Source organism: Aptenodytes patagonicus, chromosome 4 (assembly GCF_965638725.1).
Source record: "Aptenodytes patagonicus chromosome 4, bAptPat1.pri.cur, whole genome shotgun sequence".
Lineage (NCBI taxonomy): Eukaryota > Metazoa > Chordata > Aves > Sphenisciformes > Spheniscidae > Aptenodytes > Aptenodytes patagonicus.
The window spans coordinates 7,358,702-7,384,146 of record NC_134952.1 but is presented as its reverse complement, the minus strand read 5'-3'; the positions used below and the strand labels follow the sequence as shown (position 1 = coordinate 7,384,146).

Below are 25,445 nucleotides of genomic sequence, written 5' to 3'. Positions count from 1 at the left end.
ATGTTCAGTTTGAAATGCAGAAGCAGTGGTTTGCAACAGATTGGTGTAAGCGATTCCCAGTGATACCTGCAGCTGCCAAAGGATGGAGGAGAAAAGTGTTAGCAGGAGGACATGACACGGTCCTGAGCTGTGGAACTTGTTCCTTTTGTGGTCAAAGTCCAGATTTTGTCATCCCTAGGATACACTTCAAAGCTTGTGTTTTTGTGAGAGGTCTGTGGTGTTTTCTTCATTATTATGTTGAGGATAGAGAAATCTGTGTGGGTTTTCCAAAGTTACTGTGAAGTCTGTGATTGTAACTCATGAATTTGTTATATAAATTAACACTTTTTTTTAAAAAAAAAAGGTGTTCAAATTGGAGAATAAGTAGAAAGCATAAATCTGTGTGTGTTTTGAGAAACTGTTGGGAGAATTTTCAGATTCATCTTTCAGTTTGGTTCTACAGGAGATTGATTCACATTAAGTCAACGAGGTAACATCATCAAGATTCAACAGATCTCTTGCGTCAGAAGTAGGACGTAGAAATGTTACTTTCTGCAGGATGGGAGTTGGGGTTGTTCAGCCTGGTGAAGAGAAGGCTTCAGGAAGACCTTATTTCGGCCTTTCAGTATTTAAAGGGGGTTTATAAGAAAGATGGGGACAGACTTTTTAGCAGGGCCTGTAGCTACAGGACAAGGGGGAATGGTTTTAAACTAAAAGAGGGTAGATTCAGACTAGCTATAAGGAAAAAAATTTTTATGCTGAGGGTGGTGAAACACTGGCACAGGTTGCCCAGAGAGGTGGTGGATGCCCCATCCCTGGAAAGATTCCAGGTCAGGTTGGACGGGGCCCTGAGCAACCTGATCTAGTTGAAGATGTCCCTGCTCATTGGAGGGGGGTTGGACTTAGATGACCTTTAAAGGTCCCTTCCAACCCAAACTATTTTATGATTTTTTTTTTTCATCTCGTACCATCTCATGGAGATGTCAAAATTTGCAATTAGGTCCTTTTAACCATTGAAGTTAAGAGGAGCAAATCATTAGTATTTCAACTTGGGAAACATCGGGGAGGAGTTTGAGGGTAAGGGCAGACCTGCCAAGGTTACCCGGGGGAGCACGGCCGAGATCACCGACTTCTCTTGCAAAGCAGCCAGTAACACCCTGCCCAACCCTGCGCTAAAAGGCAAGGGGGGGAAGTCCTCCTTGAAACATTTTCCTGTGAAGAGAAAGATAAATAAATCAGCATTATTACAAGTTACAGGTGTAGTGATTTCAGGTACAAACCCCACCTTGGCATAGTGCCCTACTACATTTCCCTACTCAATTCGGCGATTTGTGTCAGAACTATTGTACCTCTTTTGGGCTGCGCTTCTGTGATTTGGTCCATGTGGTCTGAGGTGATGAACATTGAAATCACTTATGTGAAATGTACTTTTAAAAAATTATCTGAAATTAGTGATTAGGAATGAAAAGGCCATCAGTCTAACAACTGTCATCAGTCTAATAATATTTTTATGCATTATTTATGACCAAATATTTGATAATCTGGCCACGTTTTTAATCTCTAGGGAAGTTTATTTGCCATAAATAAAACAAAATGTGAAAAAAAATTAGAATTCTATTTAACCCAAGCAAACTCCTTACTAAAACAAAAATCAGTTTGTCATCAGTTATACTTGATGGAGTTTTAAATTATCTTTCTTTCATAGGAACCTTTAGCAGACCGAATTATATTTAAATCACAAGGTTTGTACTTAGAAGAATATCCAGAAATTAGGTTAGGTTATTATTTCTTAAAAAAACCCACTGCATCCTCTTTTCAATAGTGATGAATGCAAGAAAGAAAAAGTTGTTTCCATCATCAAATTTTCAAGTACAATTACTTAGCTGTGCTTGTACAATCACTACTAAAATGTCATATATATAAATGGACCTATAATTACATTTACAAAGACGTATCAAAGGATGATATTTGCGTGGCTGCCAGAAGAGAAGACTCTAGGAAATATTGCTTAATCTGGGCGGTTGGTTTTTTTTATTACCCAAATTGCATTTTTGCACCTAAAAAATGAAAATGGATATTTTTTCTGTATAGTCACCTCATTGCTTGTATTGTTTAGCATGGATAAGAATTTAAGAAGAGGCCTAGGCAACAGTCAAGTTAAATTTTAGAAGCCACACTCTTCTTAAGAGCCATAATTTTGCTCCCAGTAGGCTTTTAAATGCTACTCACATGCTGCCATCCAGGTCCCGTTATAGATGTCAGTGCGTCTTAAGTTAGGCTTTGTTTAAAAAGAAAAAACCTTCTTTTTGAATGAAACGTGGAAACAAATTGTTCAGGAAACGAGATGTGTGAATTATATCTGTGGAGTCGTTACACAGCCTCCAGTAAACTTGGAAATCTAAGGGCATCGTATGGGTGGAAGGACGGAGGGGCTACAAAGGAGGAATTTGGAAATACTGCCCTGGCATGCAGGGGTGGCGTTAGGAAAATCAAAGCTCAAGTTGGGACTGAATGTCAAGGGCAAGAAAAAGTTTCTGCCACTGTATTGGTAGGATGAGGACTGGGAACATGTTTCTGGGGACGTGAAGCAGAAGGAGGTGACCGGGAACAGTCAGCATGAATTTATCACGGATAAATCCTGCCTGTCCGAGCAGATTCACGTCGGTGAAAACCTGCCTGGATTTGAGGATTAGGGGAGAGCAGTGGACATCGTTTCCCTCGGTTTTAACAAGGTTGTGGGCACTCCCTCCCACAGGGTTATTCAAGCTGGGAGGTTGTGGTGGGATGGTTGTGGTCTGGTGGGCAACCAGAGGCGTAAAACTCTGGTTGAATGATGGGGCTCAGAGGTCGTGTTTAGTGGGGTCTACTCTACCTGGAGGTGGCAGCAAGTGGAGGATTGCAGGGGTCTGTCATGTTAGAAGATCCTGCTTATTTAACAGTAATAGATGAAGGCACCCAGTGATATTAGAGTTGAACTGCAGCTTTTGACTATAACCAGTATCTTCAGATTTCAAAACTTGCATGTATTCCTGCGTCTTACTTGTTTGGTTCTGTAATAGGTCTTCACTGAGAAGAGGTTAGCATCGACTCTATTAAAGGACAGTCAGGAGCGTAGGACAGAGCCAATGAAGATTTTATTCCCTCAATAAACTTACTAACACCCTTCTCTTGGAAGCTCTTTCAACATTCAGGGAATTTGCTAGCTAATGTTAACCAATCACCAGTTAAAGTATGAAATACGAGCAAGGCGTCAGGTTCTGCTTAGCCCTTGCGAAAAGATGGGACAAGTGCACGCAGCTTCACTACCCTCACCTGATGGTGGGCAGAAGGTAGATCCTGGTGGCAGGTTGGCTGGAGGAGCAACAAGCTCTGGGGCTCAGAGGACTTCCCTGGAAAGGATTCATCCATCGCAAAAATCATCCCCTTCTGCATACGCTGCCCCGCCTGATGTCAGCACAGACGCCAACTTCTCGTCCCACAAATGCCTGTTTACAGCTGGTGTTTGGTTTTCCTATCATCTTGCCTACAGCTAATTTGTAATGGGAGAGAGAGTTTAGCCGAGAGACTGTGTGTGCTAAAAGATTGTTCTTACCTGCATTTTTCTAAAAATCAGAATGAGTTACAGAGATAGTTGATTTTAAGGCAGGCAATATCCAAGACAGTGTACAGTACTGATTTAAACATTTATTTTATGATGGCATATGTTATTCCTTCAGCTGTAGCAAGCATGTTAATAAAATAAGGATTTATTTTACTGCAAATCTTTCAAATTTTTAATACAGGTGTGAGCTGAAGTTTATTTTGGCACACTGAACTGTACTGTCCTCTACAGTTATTAAATGTTTAATTGAATCCCTCTAGTCTTTCAGTTTAACCACCTGAAAACTGCTTGTCTGAATAACAGTGATCTTTGTTTCATGTTCAGAATTATTTTAGAGCTCTGGGAAGCAGAAATTAGCTTGCATTAATTGTTATTTTCTGTAGTAAGTAGTTACAAATTTAGCTTGAAACTTCAGTCTTAGCATGTTGGGGTCTTGTATGCTTGAATGGCAAACTTTGATTGATTTCAGTAACATCAAGGCTTGGTCCATAAAGAAAAAAAACCCACCTTCTTAGTTTTCCCAATAAGTTGGAAAACAGAAAAATGCTGTTTTCAAGCTAAATTGATTGTGGAAACTGCAGACCAATACATAGTTCACACTTACTTCATGTGCCATAATTATTGCAGAAGTGATTAGTGGATGTTGTGCTTCTCAGGTCCCAGAAAAAGATTTTCATTCTCCAAGAAGTGTTTTATGCAATTAATGGTAGCACTGGGGGGGGTGGTGGTGACGGGGAGTCGACTGTGGGGCAGACTTTGGTTTAAGCAGGGTTCAGAGGATCTGTGTGCGTGTGGACCTGAGTGATGGGACGTCTGCGCCACCGCCTGCAGCGCGTGTTAAGTTAAACACGCACACGTTTTTGCTGGATAAAGCCAAAGTTAAGGATGAGAAGAGTGTAGAGGCAGAGGGAGGCATTGACGTGTATTATTAATGAATACGGCTGTGATTGGAGTACAGTTACACAGATTGCTAAGAGCAAGGAGCTGAGATAGCCATCTCATAGGAAAGCAGTATTGTCTTACGCCCGCCGTGTTTAGTTCTTCTATACAACATAGGTTTACCTATCATTAAAAAAATAAATGTATACACCAGACTGGTGTTGATAGTCTTTTCTTATTCTAACAACAGTAGCTTTTTTGGTGGCGGAAATGTTTCATTAACAGATGAATACAATTTTTATTGATCTTAATTTCTCCTTTCCATGTCTCCAGATGATTAATTTATTACTTTTGGTGATCTTTCAAGTGTTTGCCCGACAGCATTCTATCATCATTTTTACAGTTTAGCTTCCTAATTGGCTTTTTGTGTTAGAATGAAAGTAAGTTTGTTTTCCTCATCTGGACCTGCCAGGATTATCTACCTTACAAAGGACCACTCCTCTCTCCTCAACTGTACTCTTCATGTAACAGTAAAATGTTCAGCACTAGTAGAAGACACCAAAAAGTACATTAAAATATGCATGTGATTCTCTGTGAGGCTGCTTCGGGTGATATTTCCAAAACACAGTTGTTCTAGTAAAACAAATTTAATTTTACAGGCCTGCAAATTTATATTATATTTTGTTGCTAGCTGTAGGAACTTCAGTTAATTGAACACTGGGAGACCTACTGGAGCATGAGGCAGCGCGACGGGGGGAGTGCAAACTGCAGCTTAGATAGCCTGCTTCCTACAGATTGTTTTAAGATGTTTCTTTGTAGGGTAGCACGATAAGCTTTACATACCTGCTTTGAAACTAGAGTGATGACGTATCGCTGACACAGCTAAGGTCTGTACTGCCGATTAATGTATACCTGTCCTTGGTCTCGTTAGACGTACCGAGAGTGACTCTTTGGTTGTAGTGGGATGTCTAAATATTACATGAATTTGCTCTCACAGCAAACATGAGTGTTTAATAAGCGAATACTGTACATATTTTAAAGATGAGGAACCTGGATGCATACAATGGAAGTGGTTTAGGATGACAAGGAATCTAGGGGGCTGGTGGCAGAATCAGGAACTGATTGTACTTCTCCCAAATCTTGGCTAGTGCCTTAATCCTTCTAATTTCTCCCAGTTATGAGATGCCTCAGTTCCGTCACAAAAGCACTTGCCAGCAGAATTCTTCTAGGCTCCATCTTGTGCAACTTTCTTGCAAACTGCGTGGAAAAGACTATGCTGTGTCATTAATTAAGATGTCAGCAGCTTAAATACCAAAATTGACGGGCAACGTGCAGTTCTACTTGTCAGATAAAAGAATAGTCTTGCAGCGCATGATAGAGAAGGTGCTTAAAGAAGCACTAACTGAGCTAAACCCGAGCAAGGAGGCAGTGGCATTGGTACTTAAGAAGTACACATTGCCATCTCATCCTCTCTTACTGAAAACATTTCTGCCAGCAGCATACCCTGTGTAGTGTGATGAAGGTGCTACAGAAACTTCAGGTCATAGCAGACCGGGCTTTGAGCATGTCTGACCTGGCACAGCGATCTGTTTATTCATTGCTAGTCTCCAAACACCCCGACCTCAGTGCACTTGGGTAGACAAGTGCATGAACCCCAAAGTCGTCGAGTTATTATTTAATGACAGTAAAAGCAACTTGTTATTAATTTAGTACTGAAAGTCCTTGGGTTCAGTGTTTCACATGCTGTGTGGGGCTTCCCACTGAAATCCAGTTGAAATGTGTCTACTCTGCCCGTAGTGCTCTCAGTGGGATCACCATTAGCTCTCTCCTGGAATTCAGCTGTTTTATGGTAAGACATTCCTCTTCATCACAGCTTCTCAGTAGTAATTGCTTTCTGTTAATGGACGTCACGAGCAGGGAGAGATTTATATCAATAGATGATGAAAGACAGATCATCTGATCTGTTCGTTCCTACAGGGAGCAGGGCACTAACCAACAATTAGTCATCTTTAAGTTTTTGGAGCTGTAACTCCCCAGAGTGTAGGATCAGGGGGAAGTTCCAGGTTACCTTGAACCCCTTTGTATCACGTATATCCCTGATACAGTTCAGCCCCAAATTTTTTATTAGACTCATGTTTATCTTTCAGAAAGGCATTTGAAGTATTCAGGAGATGAAGACACCACCGTAGCCCTTGATAGTATCCACTTAAAAAAAAAAACAACCTAGAAAATACAGATTTTGAATGAGCTTCTAAGCTGCTCTTTCTTATTATGTCTTCCTCTAAGATTAGGCAGTCCTTTAGTGTCTGGTATTTCTCCCTACAAAGGTACTTAGACAGCGTAATCACGTTACCTCTCAGGTTTTTATTGGCAATCTGAATACGTTGTGTTCTTCCAGGCATTTTTCTCCAGCACTGAGTTTTTCTTTTTGCACCCTTTTGAACATACAAAACATGGATGCCAGAGCTGCAGCAATATTTAACTATTTATCATCTCAGTAATCCTATCTGCAATGGCAAAAATTTCCTCTATATTTGAATTTAACTATTTCTTCAAGGAAAATGTTACCTCCTGTTGTTGAGGTGTGGTTCTTGGAGCTCACAGAGTCACACATCACTTAAGGCTCTAGTTCCCTACTCTGTCAGTGTGACAGTAGTCTTTTCTAATGGCAAAGCTTTCCATCTTGGTTTTATTAAAGCACGTTTTGTTTCTGTGATCTTCATTTATCCGTGATCCAAAATGACTGTGTGATTGCGCTGCTGCTATTATTTTTTACAGACAGTTACTATTGTTTTTGTGATGTTCACAGTCATTTTGGCAAAAATTTTCTATCTGTGTCCACATCGTTGGTAAAGATGATGACAGATACCCATTAGAAACATCTCTTTTGAGAGAGTTTTTCATTGACAAATGTGTCCTAAGCTAACTGATTCGTAATCCTTTTAATATGTGTTTGTTTTTATCAGTTTTGTGTAGCACTAACTTTTTTAACCAGAATGTCAGTAGTGCTAACTCAGACACCCTGCGAAACTGTAATTTATTGCATCTGCATGGTTGCCTTAGATGAATCTGTTAGACGTTTATGAATCCTGGTGATGAATGTAGTATAAGAATCAAGATGATTATTTTCTAGTGAAAACAATCTGCTATTTGGTAGAAATAATCAATAATGTGTAAGTAAACAGTGTCTGGATTTCATCGGTTGTTCATTCTTGTTGGCCAGATCAAGAAGTTTAGAAATGAATTTTCATACCAGATCTGCCCAGTGGCCCATGAATTTCTACAACTGTACTTCGTTAATTAATTGAGACCATAATCTAGTACTAGGAAAGAGATATAAAAAAAGAATTTAATAAATTCCCTTAAAATAGCCTTCCAGTAGAGCAAATGGACTTGGAATCTCTTTATTAGCATTTGGCTCACTCCTTCGAAGCGGAATGTGCGTGCGCAACTGCACAAAATTAGAATTATTTTTTCTAATGCATCTGTGTGGGTGTCCTCGGAGAAGAGATACTACATTCCCCACTGTAACTCTGTGTGTAGTAAGTGGAATATGTAGTACAACTTGTTTTGGTCAGAATGAAGTAAAATTATACTGTGATAGTCTCACATTTTTGGTAGTCTGAGCTGCTCAAAATTCTATTTTGCAATTATCTTGACTATTTAAATTCTTTGAATGTCCTTGTGAGAGCGATATGCCATTCTTTCCGGCTAAAACTATTTAGCTGTTTCTTTCCTTAGTTAATGTAGGGGGAAAAAATCAATATAAAAGATAATATTTTAGCATTAGTTGATCCTCGGGTCTTACTTGATTCCAGCGTAGCAGGCTAAGTAGCAAATGCTCTTAGCAATTGTTTCTGTTAGTGGAATTTTGAAAGCACTAAGAGAAATCTTGATCCATGGAGACAGTACAATAATTCACATTGACATATTTTCCCCATTTGCCACAGGGCAAGTGGAACTATTAATGCTCCTGTACAAAACCTTTTTCTCCTTTTCTCTTTTTTTAAGAGCAGAACGGAAACAGTGGTGATCGTAACAGTGGATTATATGTAAAAATTTAGGGTACCCTGCAGCCATCAAAGGGAATAAGATTCAGAAAATTTACTACCAACCTATCTTTGTTGGGTTTTTTTAAAATAGAACCCCCTGTGCAATGAGTATATGTATGTGTTTACATTGTGGGGGTTTTGTAAGTGTTTTGGAGGTTTGATGGTTGTTTTAAGCAAGCAGGCATCTCTGGGGTCAGGGAGCAGGTAGCAGTGATTATAAAATAAGCTGTTTGAATACTGCATGTACACATGAACTGATTCTAACAAAAAAATCTCCTCTGAATCCATTCTGTGCCCCACAACGTACAGTCAGCGCCCAATGGAGACAGCCGTTCCAATCGTGTATGCACAAGGAATATTTGTTATCCATTGTAGTATTTTGCCTGCAGCTTTGAGAGACCCAATTTTATCTTCCCTTAAGCAGTAGAAATGATGTCAGCATCAGCGTGGCACTTTTTTCTTTGGATGTTTAAAGAACTGAGAAATGGAACCGTTCATTGATAAATAAAGATTTATGTAAAATATGTATAAATTTAAGCAGTTTCACACACTTAGTGCAGTAGAACTGCCTTTGAAATGAGATTTAAACACAAGTTCTTGAAAAGTTGGTTGGTTAGATGGTCAGGAAATGATAGACAGTTGCCTGCCTATAATGCCAGAAACAATAATTACACTGTGAGGAGTAGTAATGGTAGATGACCAAATATGTGTCTTCTCAATGTGCATCATGTTGGCCGTATCTTACAAAAATCTGCGTGTGCTATTAGATTTAAAATTAACTAGAACAAATTCTTAGATAAATTAGCAAACAGTTTCTTTGGTGTCTTTTCCATCTCTTCCTCCCCCCCTCCCCCCCCCCTTCTTTTTTTTAAGAGAGCCAAGAGACCAGGCTTAGGTCACAAATGAGATGAGTTTGATGACCTCAGCCTCACAGACATCTGTCTACATCTCAAAACTTCCACAGATTTTAGCACAATTGGAAATCTCTTGTCAGGAAAGATCCAGGAATAGACTGCGAACACTTAACTCTGGTTGTGATTGCAAAACCTCAAGAAACAAACAAAAAAATCATCCCTTCCCTCTCAGTACTTGGTATTCAGTAGAAGTTACAGTTGTGGTGCCTAAAAGGAAAAACATTCAAAATACTCTTATTGAACCAAGGTAGGGTGGGGTTTTATTCTCCTTAGACTATTTGTTACCGACATGAATTACTGTTCATTCCTCTCTGGTGGTAGTTCTTTCTGATGTGGGTTTCTCTGTAATGTTAATCATGTAGGTGCAGCCTCTGGGAAAGACACAAACTTTAACCTTTCTGGGTCATGGGTCTCAGAAGCCACTTTAGTTAGAGATCAGCACAGGACAACGATATACAAAGTATTCTTATTTGTTTCCAGGTCTTTCAGCAAAAGCTAATTAGTTATTTGTACATTATCTATATACATTTACTTATCATTACAGCTCAGTTGTCTTTAGCCTCCACTAGTTAATTTAATGTACATTTTTCCTAAGGTAACTTCATCGTCTGTGATATAACTCGTACTGTTCATAAAGCGTATCGAATCATTTTAATTAAGAACCCCATCTGTTTGCATGGTAGTATTTCCTTTTTTGTGTATGTCTGCTGAACTTTACTCTTCCCGTAGTGATGTACAAGCCTGTGCTGTGATCATTCTTTCAGATACATAAAGTAATACAAATTAATAAAAGATGATTCTAGTATCAATGACTCTTCTGCTGGTCATAAGAACAAACAGGACCCAAATAAAACATGAGAATTTGAAGCAAGGAAAAAAATAGGTTTTGTATACCCTAAGACGTTCCCTAGAATTATGCGATAAAAATGAAAACTTTAAAATTACTGATTGCATCAGTGTTGCAGATTTTTAATTGTTTATTGTGTTTCTTGTGACCTGGTAGTTCAAATGGCACATCAGTGTAGTGAAAAATAATAGTTTGTTACACAAAAGCAGTATTAGATACCCTGCTTCATGAAAAAGACAGCATATGTTAAGAGACTGAATAATTGCCTTGACAAAGTAAACAGGAAAAACCCCCAAACTGAGAAGAGTTAAGATAAGCAACATGGTGCATTAACTGAAGCTGGTTTCAGAAGCTGACATGATGTTCCAAATCCTGTTATAGGAAATTTACCTTTTAAAACTATCATAGAAAGTTCCTTTATTTATTTTACTGCCTTTTGTTTATAGCTCATGATGAACTCTCTGTGGGCTCTCCACAATGTCATCATGAATCACAAATACTGCAGAGGTATCCGCACGGCCGCCTTGCCAACGCCTGCCTGGCGCAACAGCAACTATCTTTAACATTGCACCGACCATTCTGCTGTCGAGAGTAATGGTCGTTGTGAGATGATGGAGTTCCCAAAAGACACTTGTAGGGCCACAGTTGCGCTGTGCTGCCATGCAAAATCAACAAAGCATCTCTGTCAGACGGTGTTTTCCTGTGTAGAGGGGTTGGACCATTCCAAAGACAACGGTTTAGCAAACATTTTCATGAGATGTGTATCTCCGCAGCATTTTCTTCATGTAATATGGTAAGGCCTTTGGAAAGTTGATCCAATAATCTTCAAATAATACCATCCTATCGTAATGCACAGTGCTGCCTTCGTCTGTAAGTCAGGGTATTCGGCAATAGACATAAGCTCAAGTAGTAGTAAATCTGTTGATACTGATTATCACCTATTTGGATCGACTTTTCCTCTATAGTGAAGTTGGATGCTATAGGAATATACGTAGTATGATCAGGCAGTCTTTTTGCTAGGATAACAGTCCGCTTCTCTCTTTACATTATACAACAATACAAAGGGAGCTTTTTCAATATATTTCAATTTTTTTTATATACCAACTTTTTTTACCGTAAGTTGGCATGTAAACTGATGTCCCTTAGGATTTGAATTGTATCTTAAGAGTCTTGCATAGGGATAAGGATTTCTTGCAGTTTACTTTTCAGCTGTTGAGTTTTAAATCTTGAGAATGGGGAGTAAAAAAGTTACACAAGAGTCTTTATTTTGGTTCAGTAAAAGAAAAAAAGGTGTACCTCCCAATAACTGCCTGTAAAATGTTAGTTAGAAAAATATATACATATTAGGAGGGGTATAAAAATATTAGTGTGTTGCTAGATATATGGAGGCAGACAACATATGAAATGTCTTTCTGTGGCCCACGGGGTATGTGTTTTATTCATGAAACCTTGCTAGTTTTTTTTTTACTGTTCTAAAATCATTGACCATTCGCTGTTATGGATTGCCTAGCCTGTATACTGTTCCATATGTTGTAACTATGGAATCGATTTTCACTGCCCGTCTCTCTGCTGCTCTTTTTCTCCACTCTAATTCTCCTGTTTTCTTAGAGTACAAAGGGCTGTTCGTTGCGATTATTATTATTTTTACATAGTTAATAGGATGGTTTTCTTACTTTGTTTACAAATTTCTGGATACGCTACTTCTAAAATGAAATTAAAACAAGTTAAAAAAAATCTAGTTAGAGCTTACACTGTTTATTATAGTCCATTAAATTCTTTAATAGTTATCTGTGGGTAGATTTTATCATGTTCAGGTTTTTTGATGTGCAAATGTTTTCTGTTGTTCGTTATAGCTGCTGTGCAAAGTGTGAGTTATTGAAGGTATCTGAAGTGCTTAACCGATGGTGCAGGGATGCTGACTAGTGTTATGGTGTAGCATTATCAGATTTTAATTGTATGTGGATGTGATCGGTCAGTGAAAGGCAAGGCGCTGCCAGGGCGATGTTGTGTGTCTCAGGAACTGGTGTGATGATTCACTAGAGGTCACTTTTTGCTCACTAATGAACCATTCTCTTACCCTGGTGCTAGGTGATAGTGGAGTGCTGGTGGTGCAGTGTTTCACGACGGTACAAAGCAGTGTTCAGTTTGGAAGAGGATGAAATTCAAGACTGATAATTGTAATCATCCCAAGTAAATTTGATGAAGCGCGAGAGTTCGTTTCACCGTCATAAATGTATATAGTCCCAGTGCGTGGTTGCGCTCAAGGTCCTTGACAGCAAATGGACATTTTCATGTAACAAACATTTTTCTTCTTGCATCCTTTAGTATCCTTGCTATTTTTTCAGATTGGTAAGCCTCTTGGTTAGTTTGAGAGGAAAGTCTTTAGATGAATGCTTAGCGAGATGTTGCTTTGATTTGACACCCTTTTTTACCGTTCCTGAGGGGGTCCTCAGTTTTGTGGTACGTGTTTCAAACAAGGAAGGATGACGTTCTTTACACCATCTAGTTTATAAATACGAATATAATTGTTTGGCAACTTTAAAATTATCTCTGATCCAACTGTAGCTTTTTTTCCTGGCTACTTGTTGTGCAACTTTGACAAAAATGCGACGCCAAGTGTGTTATAAGGGAACTAAAGAGGAGGTGGAGGATAATAGAGTGCAAATTACATTGCAGCGCAGAGACCGCTAACTTACTGCCAGCCCAAATTGGTATGAACGTACAGCATCTCCCAGAGATGCCCCTACTGCTGCTTTAGCATGGTGCCAGGCCCAAAATAATTAATCCGACTTCTGAGCAGATAATCAATCGCCTCACATTTGGAGTAACACTAGCAGATCTGAACTGCTTACGGCTTCAGAGCTAGAGCAGAGATCAAGCCTCCAGGCTGAGCATCTCTCTCCTTTCTTCTGGAAGCGGTGTAGGCAGTGGCCTGCCCTTGAATCCGTGTAGGCACCTCTTGCAGGTACGCAAGAGGTGCGTACATTACGTAGAATGTACCTCTTGCACATCGCTTCTGAATTTGATTTTCTGCATCCATTGAGTTTCTCAGCAGATTGTCCTAAGACTGAGGACATACACACAATAGCAGGTTCACTCAGGACATCCACTGGTTCTGCTTAGGCCACTGGGTGATTAGTTATTCTCCATATTACCTGTGAAATTACTACCACCAAACACAAATAACCATTGAAACTATTACAAACTTGCATTTTTTTGGTCCCTTCAGTTGGCTTCAATATGTATGTCTCTTTCTTTGCATACAGAATGCAGTGTTGCAAGGAGTATCTATTTTTCGTTATAATTATAGACAATCACGTCATGACTATTCTGTATGGGTCTGAGCCTACTGCCCTTAACCATCTAAAAAATAATACTTTGCTTCATGACCAGCCCCAGGCTGATTTAAAACTTGAGAAGTAAATTACTACTCAATAGTAATTTGCTACAATCCAGTTCTATAAAAGTAAATGCAGAATGTTGTTATGCTGGTTCATTATGTTGAAAGCATATTGCATTATAATTTTTAATGGAATTTTTAGTGTAATATATTCCAAATGCCTTCTTTAGCACCTTGGGAGACAGCTGGATCAGTGGTCTCACTCACCAGTTGAGGGGCTGTCCACTGCCCACATAATTTTGTTAGTAGCTAAGGTTAGATTTTGAAGGACTTCATTAGTAGTAGAAGCCTGAGCATAGTATCTCTGCAATGTACACAGTTTGAACGAGCTCCAAGATTTCAGACAGGTGAGGAGGACAAAACCTTCCCCTGGGTTACTAACCCACTTCTTGTTCTTTCATGTTAATTGGCTGTTTGTTCCTGGGAACGCAGATTGCGTCGCTTCTCCTTTACCTCATCCAATGTCATATCCCCAAAGAAGTCCTGCCAGCGCAGAAGGGAGCAAACCATATGGGGCAGGTTGCAGTTGTTCCTTCAGGTCTGGATTTATTCCACTGTGAACAGATGGACAATGGCTGACATCCGCTAATGGTTCTCGATAGGTTTCTTCTGCTGTTCATCTCTATCATCTTTTTCTCTTCAGCCAGAACACAGACCTTCCTGGAAACGGTCTGTTAACTCCTCCTGACTAGATGGAAAATGATACCTCTCATTTCACGATAACCAGAAAATGCAGAGGATTTAATTCCACCCTGGTTCTTGTGTTTTTAGTGCTTGCATGAAGAGGGTGAGATCAAGAAGAAAATCCCTTAGTCACTTAATACAGATAACATCAGAGGAGAGAGGTTTTTTGTGTTCACTGGTTTGAAGGGAATTTACTCTTCCATTCATTCAGCACGCTGCAAGCTTTTTCACTTTTGTACGGCTGTTATTTCCAGCATAGAGCTGGTATAGCCATTCCATTCTGAGGAAGGAGCAATGCACATTTGGCATTTCAAAAATGACTTTGAATGTTTGACACAGCTGAACTTCTTGTTCGTTAAGTGGAACTTTAATCTACGACTTTGATCCTTCAGCAAACCTTCTTTTTAACAGTAGAAGGGCCTCTATTTTATTTCATGCTCGTGATGACCGCCATTTCGTAAAGATGAAGTGTTTCCCTTTTGTCAATTATTCTTTTTTCCATTTTCCCCTCAGAACCTGCTGAAAATGTTACTCCAAAATGGCCTTTCTCTTTCACATCAACCAGAAAGCATTAACTTCCTACAGCGGGAAGTTTAACACAGAGGAAGTTATACATAAAAAAAAAAAAAAGAAGCTCTAATTAAAATACGCAATTGCAAAGCGAAAGTAGACTGATCCCTATGTGTGTGTTTTATAAACAGATGCTTTTCAGGATCTGAGCGAAAGAATTAAGGAAAGATTTAAATCCAAACGAAGTCTTCTTTCCAGATTTTAAATAAATGTTACTGACTTATTTTGATTACACAATTTAAAGATCTTTTTTTAGGATAAGGTTTAAATGTTGGACCTGCTTTATCCAACCATTCTTCTCTTCTGACATAAATCCCTTTTAGGATCGCCTAATAGCATCTGCAAGTTTTACTGTTCACAAAAGTTAAGATATTCCCTTGAAATATAATCTTAACATTTTGATTAAAAATGCACAAAGCTTTTAAAACGATGGCTTTAAAAACTGTTACAATGAATGACGCATGTTTGGTAACGAAGCAAAAACATGCATGAAAGAGCCAGTACGTACAGCTATGACAAACTAAGGCGAATTTGTAAGTACACAGTCTCAGTATCTAGATGTAAGAATACTGTCAAACCTCATTATTCACTTCAGAGAGCATTCAGCGAGTATCTTGGCTCGTTGCTTATACGATACAACAGTAAAACTTCCTCTTTCAGTATCTTCAAAGTCACATCTGCTAAAGATATCATACCCTAATGTATCTGATTTGTGAAAGCCCAAGGTCATGCCCTTATGATTAGACATTCTGAGGGGAATAAAACTTGTACTTAAATTATACATATGGCTGTTAACAGATACATTTAAAACAATGTATTTACTCTTCAGCACATGTGCTCCTCCAGCTGACTCTTCAGAAGCCAAGAAACAGTTTGGGGGCTTTGAAAAATGCCGTAATTCTTAGTGCAAAACACAGAAGACACTCAGCTGTGTAACATTACTGTTAAAAAAAAAAAAATAGTGGCAGTGACAGCAGTGCCAAAATGTGGTAAGAGGATGGGGATTGTCACGTTTTGTGGAAGATTTAGTTAGATTGTAGCCATACAAGTCACAGTCTAAAAGATGTGAAGATGACTGAATGTTTGGTGACCCAGAGGCAAGCTGGAGAGCATAGGAAGTAAAGTGGATAGGGGTAGTGGAAGGTTTGACTGGAGTCACCTGGTCGGCTCCCGGATTTTCTCATGTCCGGGCTAAAACTAGGCCACCGAAAGCCGTGTAGGGGAGGAGGACTGAACTCCGGGCGAAAGCAAGGTTGGTTTTCTTAAACAGAAACAGCATTGTGTTGTGTTCTGAAGGAAAACTTCAGTTGCTTTTGGGTTATTTTGTTCTTTTCCATCCTGAGAGCCTTCATAGTTTATTCTCTAGAGCAGGTGCCTCGTGGCAGCTGGCAAAGAGCAGGGTGGAGGGACCTTTCGACTGGGGAGACAGGGTCAGATAACCTCCCTCTTTCAGCAGGTGCAAATCAGCTTTCTGCTATGGAAAGGAACACAGTTGGTCCAGCTGCAAGCGGCTGAGGATCCAGCCCTTGATGTTTTCCCGGGAAACATGAATTTGTGATGTGTGCGCGCGTGCGCTGGGAGGGAAATAAGTCTGGCATTACCTGCAGTTGCGTATTTGTTAAGTCTGCGTACAATCAGAAAGGAAAAAGAGCAAGCATATGAATCCCTTCATGAAGTAGCGTAGAGAATACCAAACTGCAGTATTAATAACCTCCTGTTATTGAATACTCCATCTGTTCATCATGCCAACTTATCCTCACTTAGAGCACTCCCCTTGTCACAATATTTTGTACCACACTCCCCTCCCTCCTCGAAGCAGCAGTTCCAGTTTAGAACTAAACATTTGCCCAGTCATGTAACCCCGAGGAAGTGGTCTCATTGCCTGTATCTGTTTACGTTTCTCTATAAAAAAATGTAACTGAACTCTAATTTCATTTCTAAATTTTCATTTTTCGCTATTATTTTTTCCCGGAGACGCTTCCATATCCATATCGGTATTCAGAGATACTGCATTTGCGGTTTAAGCATGTTCTACCCCCAATGCTCATTCCTGCTGATGCTTTGCCACATGGCAACTTAAGTAGTGGGGAAAAAAAAAAAAGTCATGATTTTCTTCTTACAGCTTTGATCTGTATATATTTTTATACTTGCTAACATCTATAAATGGCAATAAAGTGGTTAACCACTTCAAAGTAATTAAAACCAAATTTGTTTATTTATACAAACCCCACATGAGGCGCTTGGCTAGATGCTGCCCTAGTGATGCACAGTGAGACTCTAAAGAAGCTATGTTGTTTGAGGGATGTCTGAGACGTCTGTACTGAGCCACAAAAGGCTTTCCCATGAATACACAAGGAAAAGAAAGAAAGTCAGAGGCTGCATAAACTTGTCCTGGGAGTTACCTCCCGATCCTGCCGGATAACCCTGTGAAATGGACACTACCTGGAGAACGATGGGGAAAATCAAGTTATTAGGGGGCTGGAGCCAAGCTGCTAAAGGCTGCCTATAAGCTGAAATCCTTTACTTGTGCCCTGAATGGATTCCTGAAATCCACACAACTTGGAGGCGGAAACCACCTTTATAACCTTTGGGTTCAAATATTCCCCTCTCAAACAAACGAAACCCCCAAAGAAACACAGGAAAATCTACAGCTTGCACATATAGAAGCACAGAGGAGATGATCTGCTCCTAGTATCAGGCATGTCACTTATCAAAGTGAATTACTAACGTTTCCTGCCCAAGAGTCCCACTAGCTATTTGTATTAAGCTACCTTTAATACATCTGTCACCACGGGTATTGTAAGTATTGCAGACCAATCCTGCAGAATCCAAAAAAGCTCTGAAATCTTCGTGTCTACCCCCTCCCTTTCCGTGCGCTAGTTTTTAAAAACCACCCCCGGTCCCGAGTTCAGCAGTGCAGTCAGCAGAATTAACTCTCAGATCATCCCGCAAAACGTTTAAACCGCCCGAGAGGAGGTACTGAAACTTCGCGCTGGGAGCTTGGCATGGAGTAACACGGCGGCATGGACAGATGTATGCCCAGCTCGCTCCCCCTCAGCGAGGGCACCCCAAACTCCTCTGGGGTGGCCAGACACTGCACCTCGGCCCGCCTTGGCAGCCCGCTTGCCCTCGCTTCCAAGTCGGTAAGAGCTTTGCCATTTCCCTCTGAGGAGAATCGGGCCCTGACTTACCGCAGAGCTCAGAAAACAGCGCTATCTCAATTTTATCCGAGGTTGACCTGTCGTGTGTGTCCCCCCAGCCGTTATCTGAGGGGACGCCGGGTCCCCTGGCACCCCTGAGGTGCTGCTGTGGCAGCGCAGGCTTCGGGGCCAGTTGCCGCGAACAGCTGACAGAAACCGAGCGTTTTATTTCTGGAAAAAGCAAAAGATGGGGTTTTCAAAGCCCGCCGGGCTCGCCTGCGGGGAGGGGACGGAACGAGCGAACACCCTGCCTGCTCCCGGCCGCGGCTCCGCTTCCCGGCCGCGGCTGAGGAGGAGGAGGGGGGCGGCTGTGCGAGAGGCGTAAAAGTTTCTCGGATGGCTGGAACCGGAGCTCCCAGGGCTGAGGAGAGGAGAAACCCGGGGGAAAGGCGGGGGCCGGGCCATGGCGGCGCCACGGGCCTCCGCCGCCCTCACCCTCTCCCTCAGCGGGGCGGGGCGGGGCGGGGCTGCCGTCAGATGACCCAGCCGGCCGCGGGGGCGCCGCGCCGACTTTGGTTTTCGTCTGCCGCCGCCTCGGCGGGGAGGCGAATGGCGGGCTCTCGGGGGGACCCCCCGTGTGGTGGCACGGAGAGGGGAAAAAGGGGGTCGCCGGGGTTTGGGCGCTGGCGGTAACACCTGTTTTTGACCCAAATCTCAGTCTCGGTTCCACTTTGGGCAGCGCAGAGGCAAAATGCTGGATTTCCACTAATTTCCCTCGTCAGTGGAGGCGGGCGTTGTCCCCCCCGAGGGGGTGACGGGGGAGCAGGGCTGTGTCTGAAGGCCGGGCGGCCGGGTGACACAGCGGGGACACCGGCACCCGTAACCCCTGGGGCTTGTGACCCCGGGGCTTCAGCACAGCGGGCGGCGTTTGGGTGTGTTAGGGCCTTTCTGTTCCCCCGAAAGGCGCCTGTTGGCTCCAGCGGCCTTTTCTGAGGGTCGGAAGCTGGGGCGATGCTTTATTATTTCTTTACGTGCCCCCCGCGGAGGGGGGGATGGGGCGAGTAGCTTACACACAAGATAAATTGTGATGGGTTTGGTGCTGCCGGACGGTGTGGTTAGAGCAGAATGGTCCCTCTTTGCAGTCCGTGGGGCTTTCCAAGGAGCGGGTCCGGGCGTTCGCCCTGGGGACCCCCCCCTGTGGGAAAGGGGCTGCGAGCTGCAGAGCGGGCCCCCCGAGGTCGGCTGTGGTGGTGGTACGGGGGCGTTTTGACGAGAAATACGTAAGAGACGGTTCATTATTAATAAAGTGGTGCTTTCGCATTGGGGGACCGAGGGTGAGGGTTGAAGAGGGCCTGGCGCCGATCGCCCAGCGCTTTGGACTTAATGGGAGTGCGCGGCGACACCCCCGATGGGAAAGAATATCAGTATTTGCCCAATTTGCTGCTTTTCCTCTAAAAAGGCGGGTCTAAAAACCCGTTCGCGGCGGTGCCGACCCTGCCACTTCCCCGCTGGGACCAGGGGGACGGTTTTGGGCCCCGAGCGCGGGCGGCCCAGCGGCGCAGGGGGCACTGAACCTCACTCGCACTCACTGGGAGCAAAATGAAGAGCGTTCTGGGTGGGGATGTTTTTTCATCCCTGTCAATTTATACGAGGGAAGAGCCTTAGCCGCATCACAAAAAATAATGACACCCCAGAAGCGCTGATGTTTTGGGGTGCCAGGGAGGGCGTCGAACGCAGCTAGTGTTGAAGTTCAAACAAAACGAAGTGTCTGAATTGGGTCCTAAAAGCAGTTCCAGGTTTCAGCGCAGGCTTGTCGCACCCCAAGCCAAACGCCGGCGAATGGAGCGCGAGGCTCTAGGCCCGCTTGCGCCCGCCCCGCTCTCTTTCTGTCTTCGCTGCCTACCTAGAACCAGGAGATCGAGCCGGGGCGCGGAAGCCCCGCCTGCGGCGGAGGCGGTGGCGGCGGCCGCGGCCGCGGCCGCTCCCCCCGCGGCGGGCGGCGCGCGTGCGCGCGGCGGGGGCGCGCGGGAGGGCATGCGCGCGGGCGCGCGCCGAGGCGCCTCACTTCAGGGGCGCCCACGGAGTAGCCGCCATATGCCGCGGCGGCTTGTATTTTCATTGCCAGCCTCGCCGTCGCGGAGCGGCGGTGCCCCCCCGGCCTCCTCCCCGCGGCGAGCGCGGACGTAGCGTTTCAATGGGAAGTTCTCACTTACTAAACAAGGGCTTGCCTCTAGGTAACGATCTCGCCTCGCGTCGCGCCGCGCCGGCCTGGTCGCGGCGGCGGGGACCGGCGGCGGGGCGGGGGGGGGGAGTGCGATCGGTCCCCGCCGCCGCGCTTTGTGTGCCCGTCACCGCCGCTCCCGGCCCCTCCGCGCAACCCCCCCCCCGGCCGCCGGCGGGGAGCGGGGCTCCCCTGACGGCTGCGTCGCCAGCGCAACTTCGCCTGGTAGCCGCTGGCGGTAGCTGGGATATTTGGATAAAAAAAATAAATAGAAATCAAAATTAAACGCGGGGAGGCGGGTGAGGCGCAGTCAGGGGACTGGAGGTCGGCTGCGGGTGTAATTCATCCTTAAATAAAAAAGTCAAAGGGCGCTAAAACTGCATCCAGAATGTTAATTTGGGGTGTTTTTTTGCCCCGGTCCCGTTCGCTCTTGGGCTGAGCGGTGCCCTGGCTTTTAGCTGCAGAGAAATGCTGGTAAAGTGCCACGGAGGAAAAAAGGTCTGCTGATATCTCAATAAACAGGAAGTTTAAAAGCGGCGTTTTATTGCTGTAAAAAGTGCTTAAGGCCTGGCTGTTGAAATGATTTTGCTAAATCTGCGGACGGGTTATGTATCCGAGAGGTAAGACTATTCTCCGTAAATTTGAATTTCTCTTTTTCTTTCTTTCCTCTTCCCTTTTTTTTTTTTTTAACATGGGCTAGCAAATGCGTTTATGGATTGCTGCTGTTTTTTAAGGTAACATGAATAATACGCATGATTCTGGTTACAGATATGCCTCCAGAACTGCTTGGCATAAATTATCATGTTAATCTGAAGGTGATTTTTTTTTTTTCTTTTCCTTCCCCCAGACATAAGGAGACAGAATGTCGATTCTGTTTATAAACATTATTATTTTGTAAGCAAATGATACCAAAAGAAGGCTACAAAGCAGAGAATAAGCTTTTTTGCTGTGTAGATATGACTCAGTCTGCTATGCTGCTTTGTTTTCCTCTAAAAAAATTAAAATCAAAAGTCAGGATTTCACTCGTAGTACCGATCTGCACAGAATAATGGTAGAAAACACTGTTATCAGCGGTGGTTTTCAAAATTTCACCTGTTGTAACTTAAACAATTTAATGTCGCCTTATATTTTAATAATTGTTGTCCTTATCAGGAAGAGTGTTTGCTTTTAGGCCATGATGGAGCAGCTAAAGATAATCATCCCTTTAGCCTCATTGAAAATAACGAGGCCTAATAAACTGAAGTGAATGTGTACTTTTTTCCCAGTGAATTAAAATGAACTGTAATATTTGCGATGTACATACATATTTCAAATGAATCGCCCTGATTCTTTCTCCTGGGTCTTAGAAGATGTTAATATTCTTATTTAGCATTTGAGCCCCTTGGCAAGTAGCCTGATACCCTTATTAAAATATTTCAAATCTCATTATTGTATCCCACTAGGGAGGGAACAAGAAAATACGAAGAAAAATAAAATTTGTTTTTAAATAATTTCAGTTGTAGATTGAAATCCCATTGAGCAACACTTTAAAAATCTATATCCCTCATAAATAAAAAGGGTTAAAAAGCTCACTATAAAGCAGACTATGCCAGTAGAAAGGTAATTGTCCACTGCATCTCTTTGTTCTGTGTTCTTATCTGTTTTATGTATTTTTAGCTGTGCGTTGGTGAAACAGGCATGTAGAATTAGCAGCCCAAACTGTTAACTTTAGTATATTTTATAACAATGCTCTTTATTGACCCCCAAAGGCGGCAAGATTTCAATATTGGGATTCCTTAACGTTTGACAGATAATATCCTCTTTGGTTTATTATTATGTCAACCATCCCAAGAGTAAGCTAGTGACAAAATATTTTGTCCACTTACAATTCACTAGTGTATTTCAAACCAAAATGAAACAAACAACCACTTGCCCCCAACCTGCCACAGTTTTCCAGTCTGAACAAGAAATAGGTGTTTATGGGGTGGCTGCAATTCATAAACAGATGAGAGAAAAAGGGAGAGTTGAACTGTTCCCTCATTTTTGTCATTGTTAATGTAAAATAATACTTGGGACGTGAATGGAGTTTCTCTGTGTTTATTTAATGGGATGGAGGGCATAAATTGATGCCGAGTCAGCGGTGTGTTCTCTGTCCGTCTGTAAACACACACAGCCTCTCCCCCCCCCCCCCCCCCAATGTAGATCCAGTATTTCTCCATCAATGGGTGTGTTATTTCATTACTGAATTGGTAAATAAAATAGTAATAATCCTGAGAATTGCTGTAGTCGTGCTCCGTAAGAGAGTTTAGTCAATGAAACTACTATTTTGAAATGAAACTACTACAGTCACCTTTGTGAATTTTTCAGTTCAGTGTTGTCATGTAGTTAAGGAGTAGCTGGAGCATGCAGCGTTTGAGCACACGGTATATTGTGTGTAAAAAGCTCATCATCGTAAATATTGTGTACGCTATGTGTACTTTATCATAATGCGGAGTTCCTGATAGTGTGACAAAACAAATTACAAGTGCCATTATGTTTGTCAGTTTGGCTAGCTCTTGACTTGTCCTTCTGTATCATAAAGATAAATAGCATCTGCCCTTTGTTAAAAATGCCCGATGCTTCAATTTACTAATCTCTCTGTTTCTAAGAGTTATTGTTTTATTTACAATGTAAACAGAGCGGTTGCAGTACTTAGCCAAAAGTGTGATCCGAGAGATTAGGATTGGGCTGGCTACTGTGAAGTGTTATCATACAGATACAGTAGCGTACTGGCCAACATTTTGAAACGTAAAGTCAATCCCTCCTTATCAAATAAGAACATCTACCACAAATCGGTGACTAGGCTGGGCAGTCCCTTTTGGGGAGAAAATTGACATTATCCCAAAGTACCTGTTCACATGAATACCATAAGTATTAAAAAAAAAAACAAAACCCAAAACAAAAAAAAAGCTTATTTTACAAGTAAATAGTTTGAACAGCAGTAAGTGTATGGAAAGGCACAGATTTAAATGTCTTTTAAGTAAAGATGCCGAGAAGCAACATGATCTTTAATTTGCTTATGTGAAATATAACACTTACTTGAAACCAGGCAAATATTTTGGACTACAGTTGCTTGTTGCCACTTTGTCTTTCCTTACCTACCGTGCATTTGTAATAACTGTGTTTTGTGAAACTTGTCTGGAGAGGTTGGCTACTTGTGTGTTAGAGACCTGCCTTTAAGAGTAATATTTAGGTTTTCGCCTCCCAAGCCAGCTGGGAATATTGATGAGGTGATACTCTCCAGCATGTGTCAAGCTTTCAAATCCCATAGCAGTTGGCAGTATAGCAACATAGCAGCCTCATCTGAGGCTCCCTAACCTTCTGGCCCTGTAATTATTTATTTAGTGAGAGAGTAGAGATGGAGTTACACTTTTAATACATGTCCTAAAATTTAAGGTGAGGATAAAAGTTGTAGTACATAGCCCTTTAGCCTTAGTCCCCCTGCCGCACGTGCTTTCTCACTCCCAGACAGCGTAGCAACGGATTTACAGTTTGGGAAGACAGAAGTTCCCAGCTGTGTTTTTGGGTCTCTTCTCTCCTACCGCCTTGAGAGCAAAGATGATGATTCATTTTAATCTGTGTATTGATCAGGAAAAGATAGCAAACATTCATTACAGATAAACCTAAAATTAACATTTCTTGCTGAAATATAACCGTTGCTCCCTCACCGGTATTCCTCTGGGAAGACTGGAGAAGTGCAGCAGCGCTTCCAGTCGTGGTGGGCGCTTTAGGATCTGTGAGCTGTGATTACGGTAGGATCTTTTCCAAGGCACGGTAATCCTCAACCCATCTCCCTAAATGATTAATGCGCTCAGAAGTGTTTTGGGAATCTGGCAGCATCAAAGTGTTGGCTGGCTGAAACTGATGTACGACCTTATGCAGCGGTATTGCGGGGAGGGGGAAGCGGAGTAAGTGTCTCAGACTGTTCACGGCGTGAAAAAGGGTGCTGTGACTCCCTGGATTAGACTGGTTTAGGTGCCTTTGGGTCTCTGTCCTTTGATGTTCGGTTTTGGTTTGATGGTTGATAGGAGTGAAAACTGCAGATTGTTTTTGAACCTGACCAGACACCTATCCGGTTCCTCGAGGAATATGAGACAGTCCCTGGGCTCGTCTAGTTTGTGCTGCCTCATAGCTGCTATCTGCGGCCACGTCGGGGACGGAGTATTTGGAGCACAGCGTGCCTCGGCCACACCCTTGGGCTCTGCCTGTCGCCAGCACCAGAGCCCAGGCGGGAGCTGGCAGCGCTGCTCGCTTAGCTGGCGGGGGGACAGCTACCCGAACCGAGGCCTTTACCTATATGGGTGCTGCAACAGGCAGCATCTTTAAAAAGAAAAGAAAAAAACAGTAATGAAATAATAATTTTTTTTAAAAAAAAAAAAAAGCTCACAAGGTAAAATTAAATCCCAAATAAAAAGAAATCACTCAGAAGAAACCTCTCCTGAAAAATATCTATAGATTAGATGAATAGGTTAATTGTTTTTTGATGTGCAAAACAGAACATGTTTGTTTGTTACAGCAGAGCAAAAATTTAATTTCTGAGGAAGATTATTATAAATTAACTTGTCTCTTTTATGAAATATTTTTGTAATTTCATCTCAAACATATCATGTTTCCGGTATTATTCCATTTACTAATTATCCAGTTTGTGTCTAATCAACATAATTGAAAATTGACATTGTTTGATTTTTTTTTTTCTTTGAACTAAATGTTGCTAATGCTATAGCATGTTTCATGTTGGTATTTATTTTGGACGACTGTTGCTCATCTCTGCATTTTTGTCTTTTATTATACCTGCCTTTTTCAAGGGGCTTTTGGAGGATCTTCCTTGCAGTGTACCTGCCAGGGTAGTGAGCCAGAAGGGATTCTCTACAGAAAGCAGAAAAAGCCAGCCTCAGGGCTGGGGACAATTGTTCGGAGTAATTGTAAAGTTGAGGGTTTTTTTAATAGAAAGCTTTTTACTTCTGTTACGTATGCAGGCTTTGTAGCTTTGGTATTAAAACACGAGGTAATGTGATTATGTAATTTTGCTTCACGTTAGGTATTTTAAGTTATATTTTAATAGTTCTGTTTACAGGTCAGTGGATGTCCCTTATTTGTGCCCAAATCACTTTCAGCGAGTTGTATCACCACTGGCAAAGTT

General features: G+C 42.2%; 1 protein-coding gene across 18 annotated transcripts in view; it reads left to right on the top strand.

Moving 5' to 3' along the window:
• CTBP1 (C-terminal binding protein 1) overlaps positions 1-25,445 on the top strand; it is a 257,915-nt gene that overhangs the window by 165,356 nt on the left and 67,114 nt on the right. For 3 of the 18 annotated variants that reach the window (XM_076335752.1, XM_076335761.1, XM_076335753.1), the window contains exon 1: positions 20,113-20,300. The exons of 10 other annotated variants lie outside the window; for them this stretch is intronic. In XM_076335752.1, the coding sequence (XP_076191867.1) occupies positions 20,261-20,300 (40 nt within the window). In that variant the 5' untranslated portion in view covers positions 20,113-20,260. Of the gene's footprint in view, positions 1-17,897; positions 18,070-20,112; positions 20,301-20,745; positions 20,908-25,445 lie in introns of those variants that run through there. 5 more of the 18 variants (XM_076335754.1, XM_076335756.1, XM_076335748.1 and 2 more) reach the window with 3 other exon arrangements.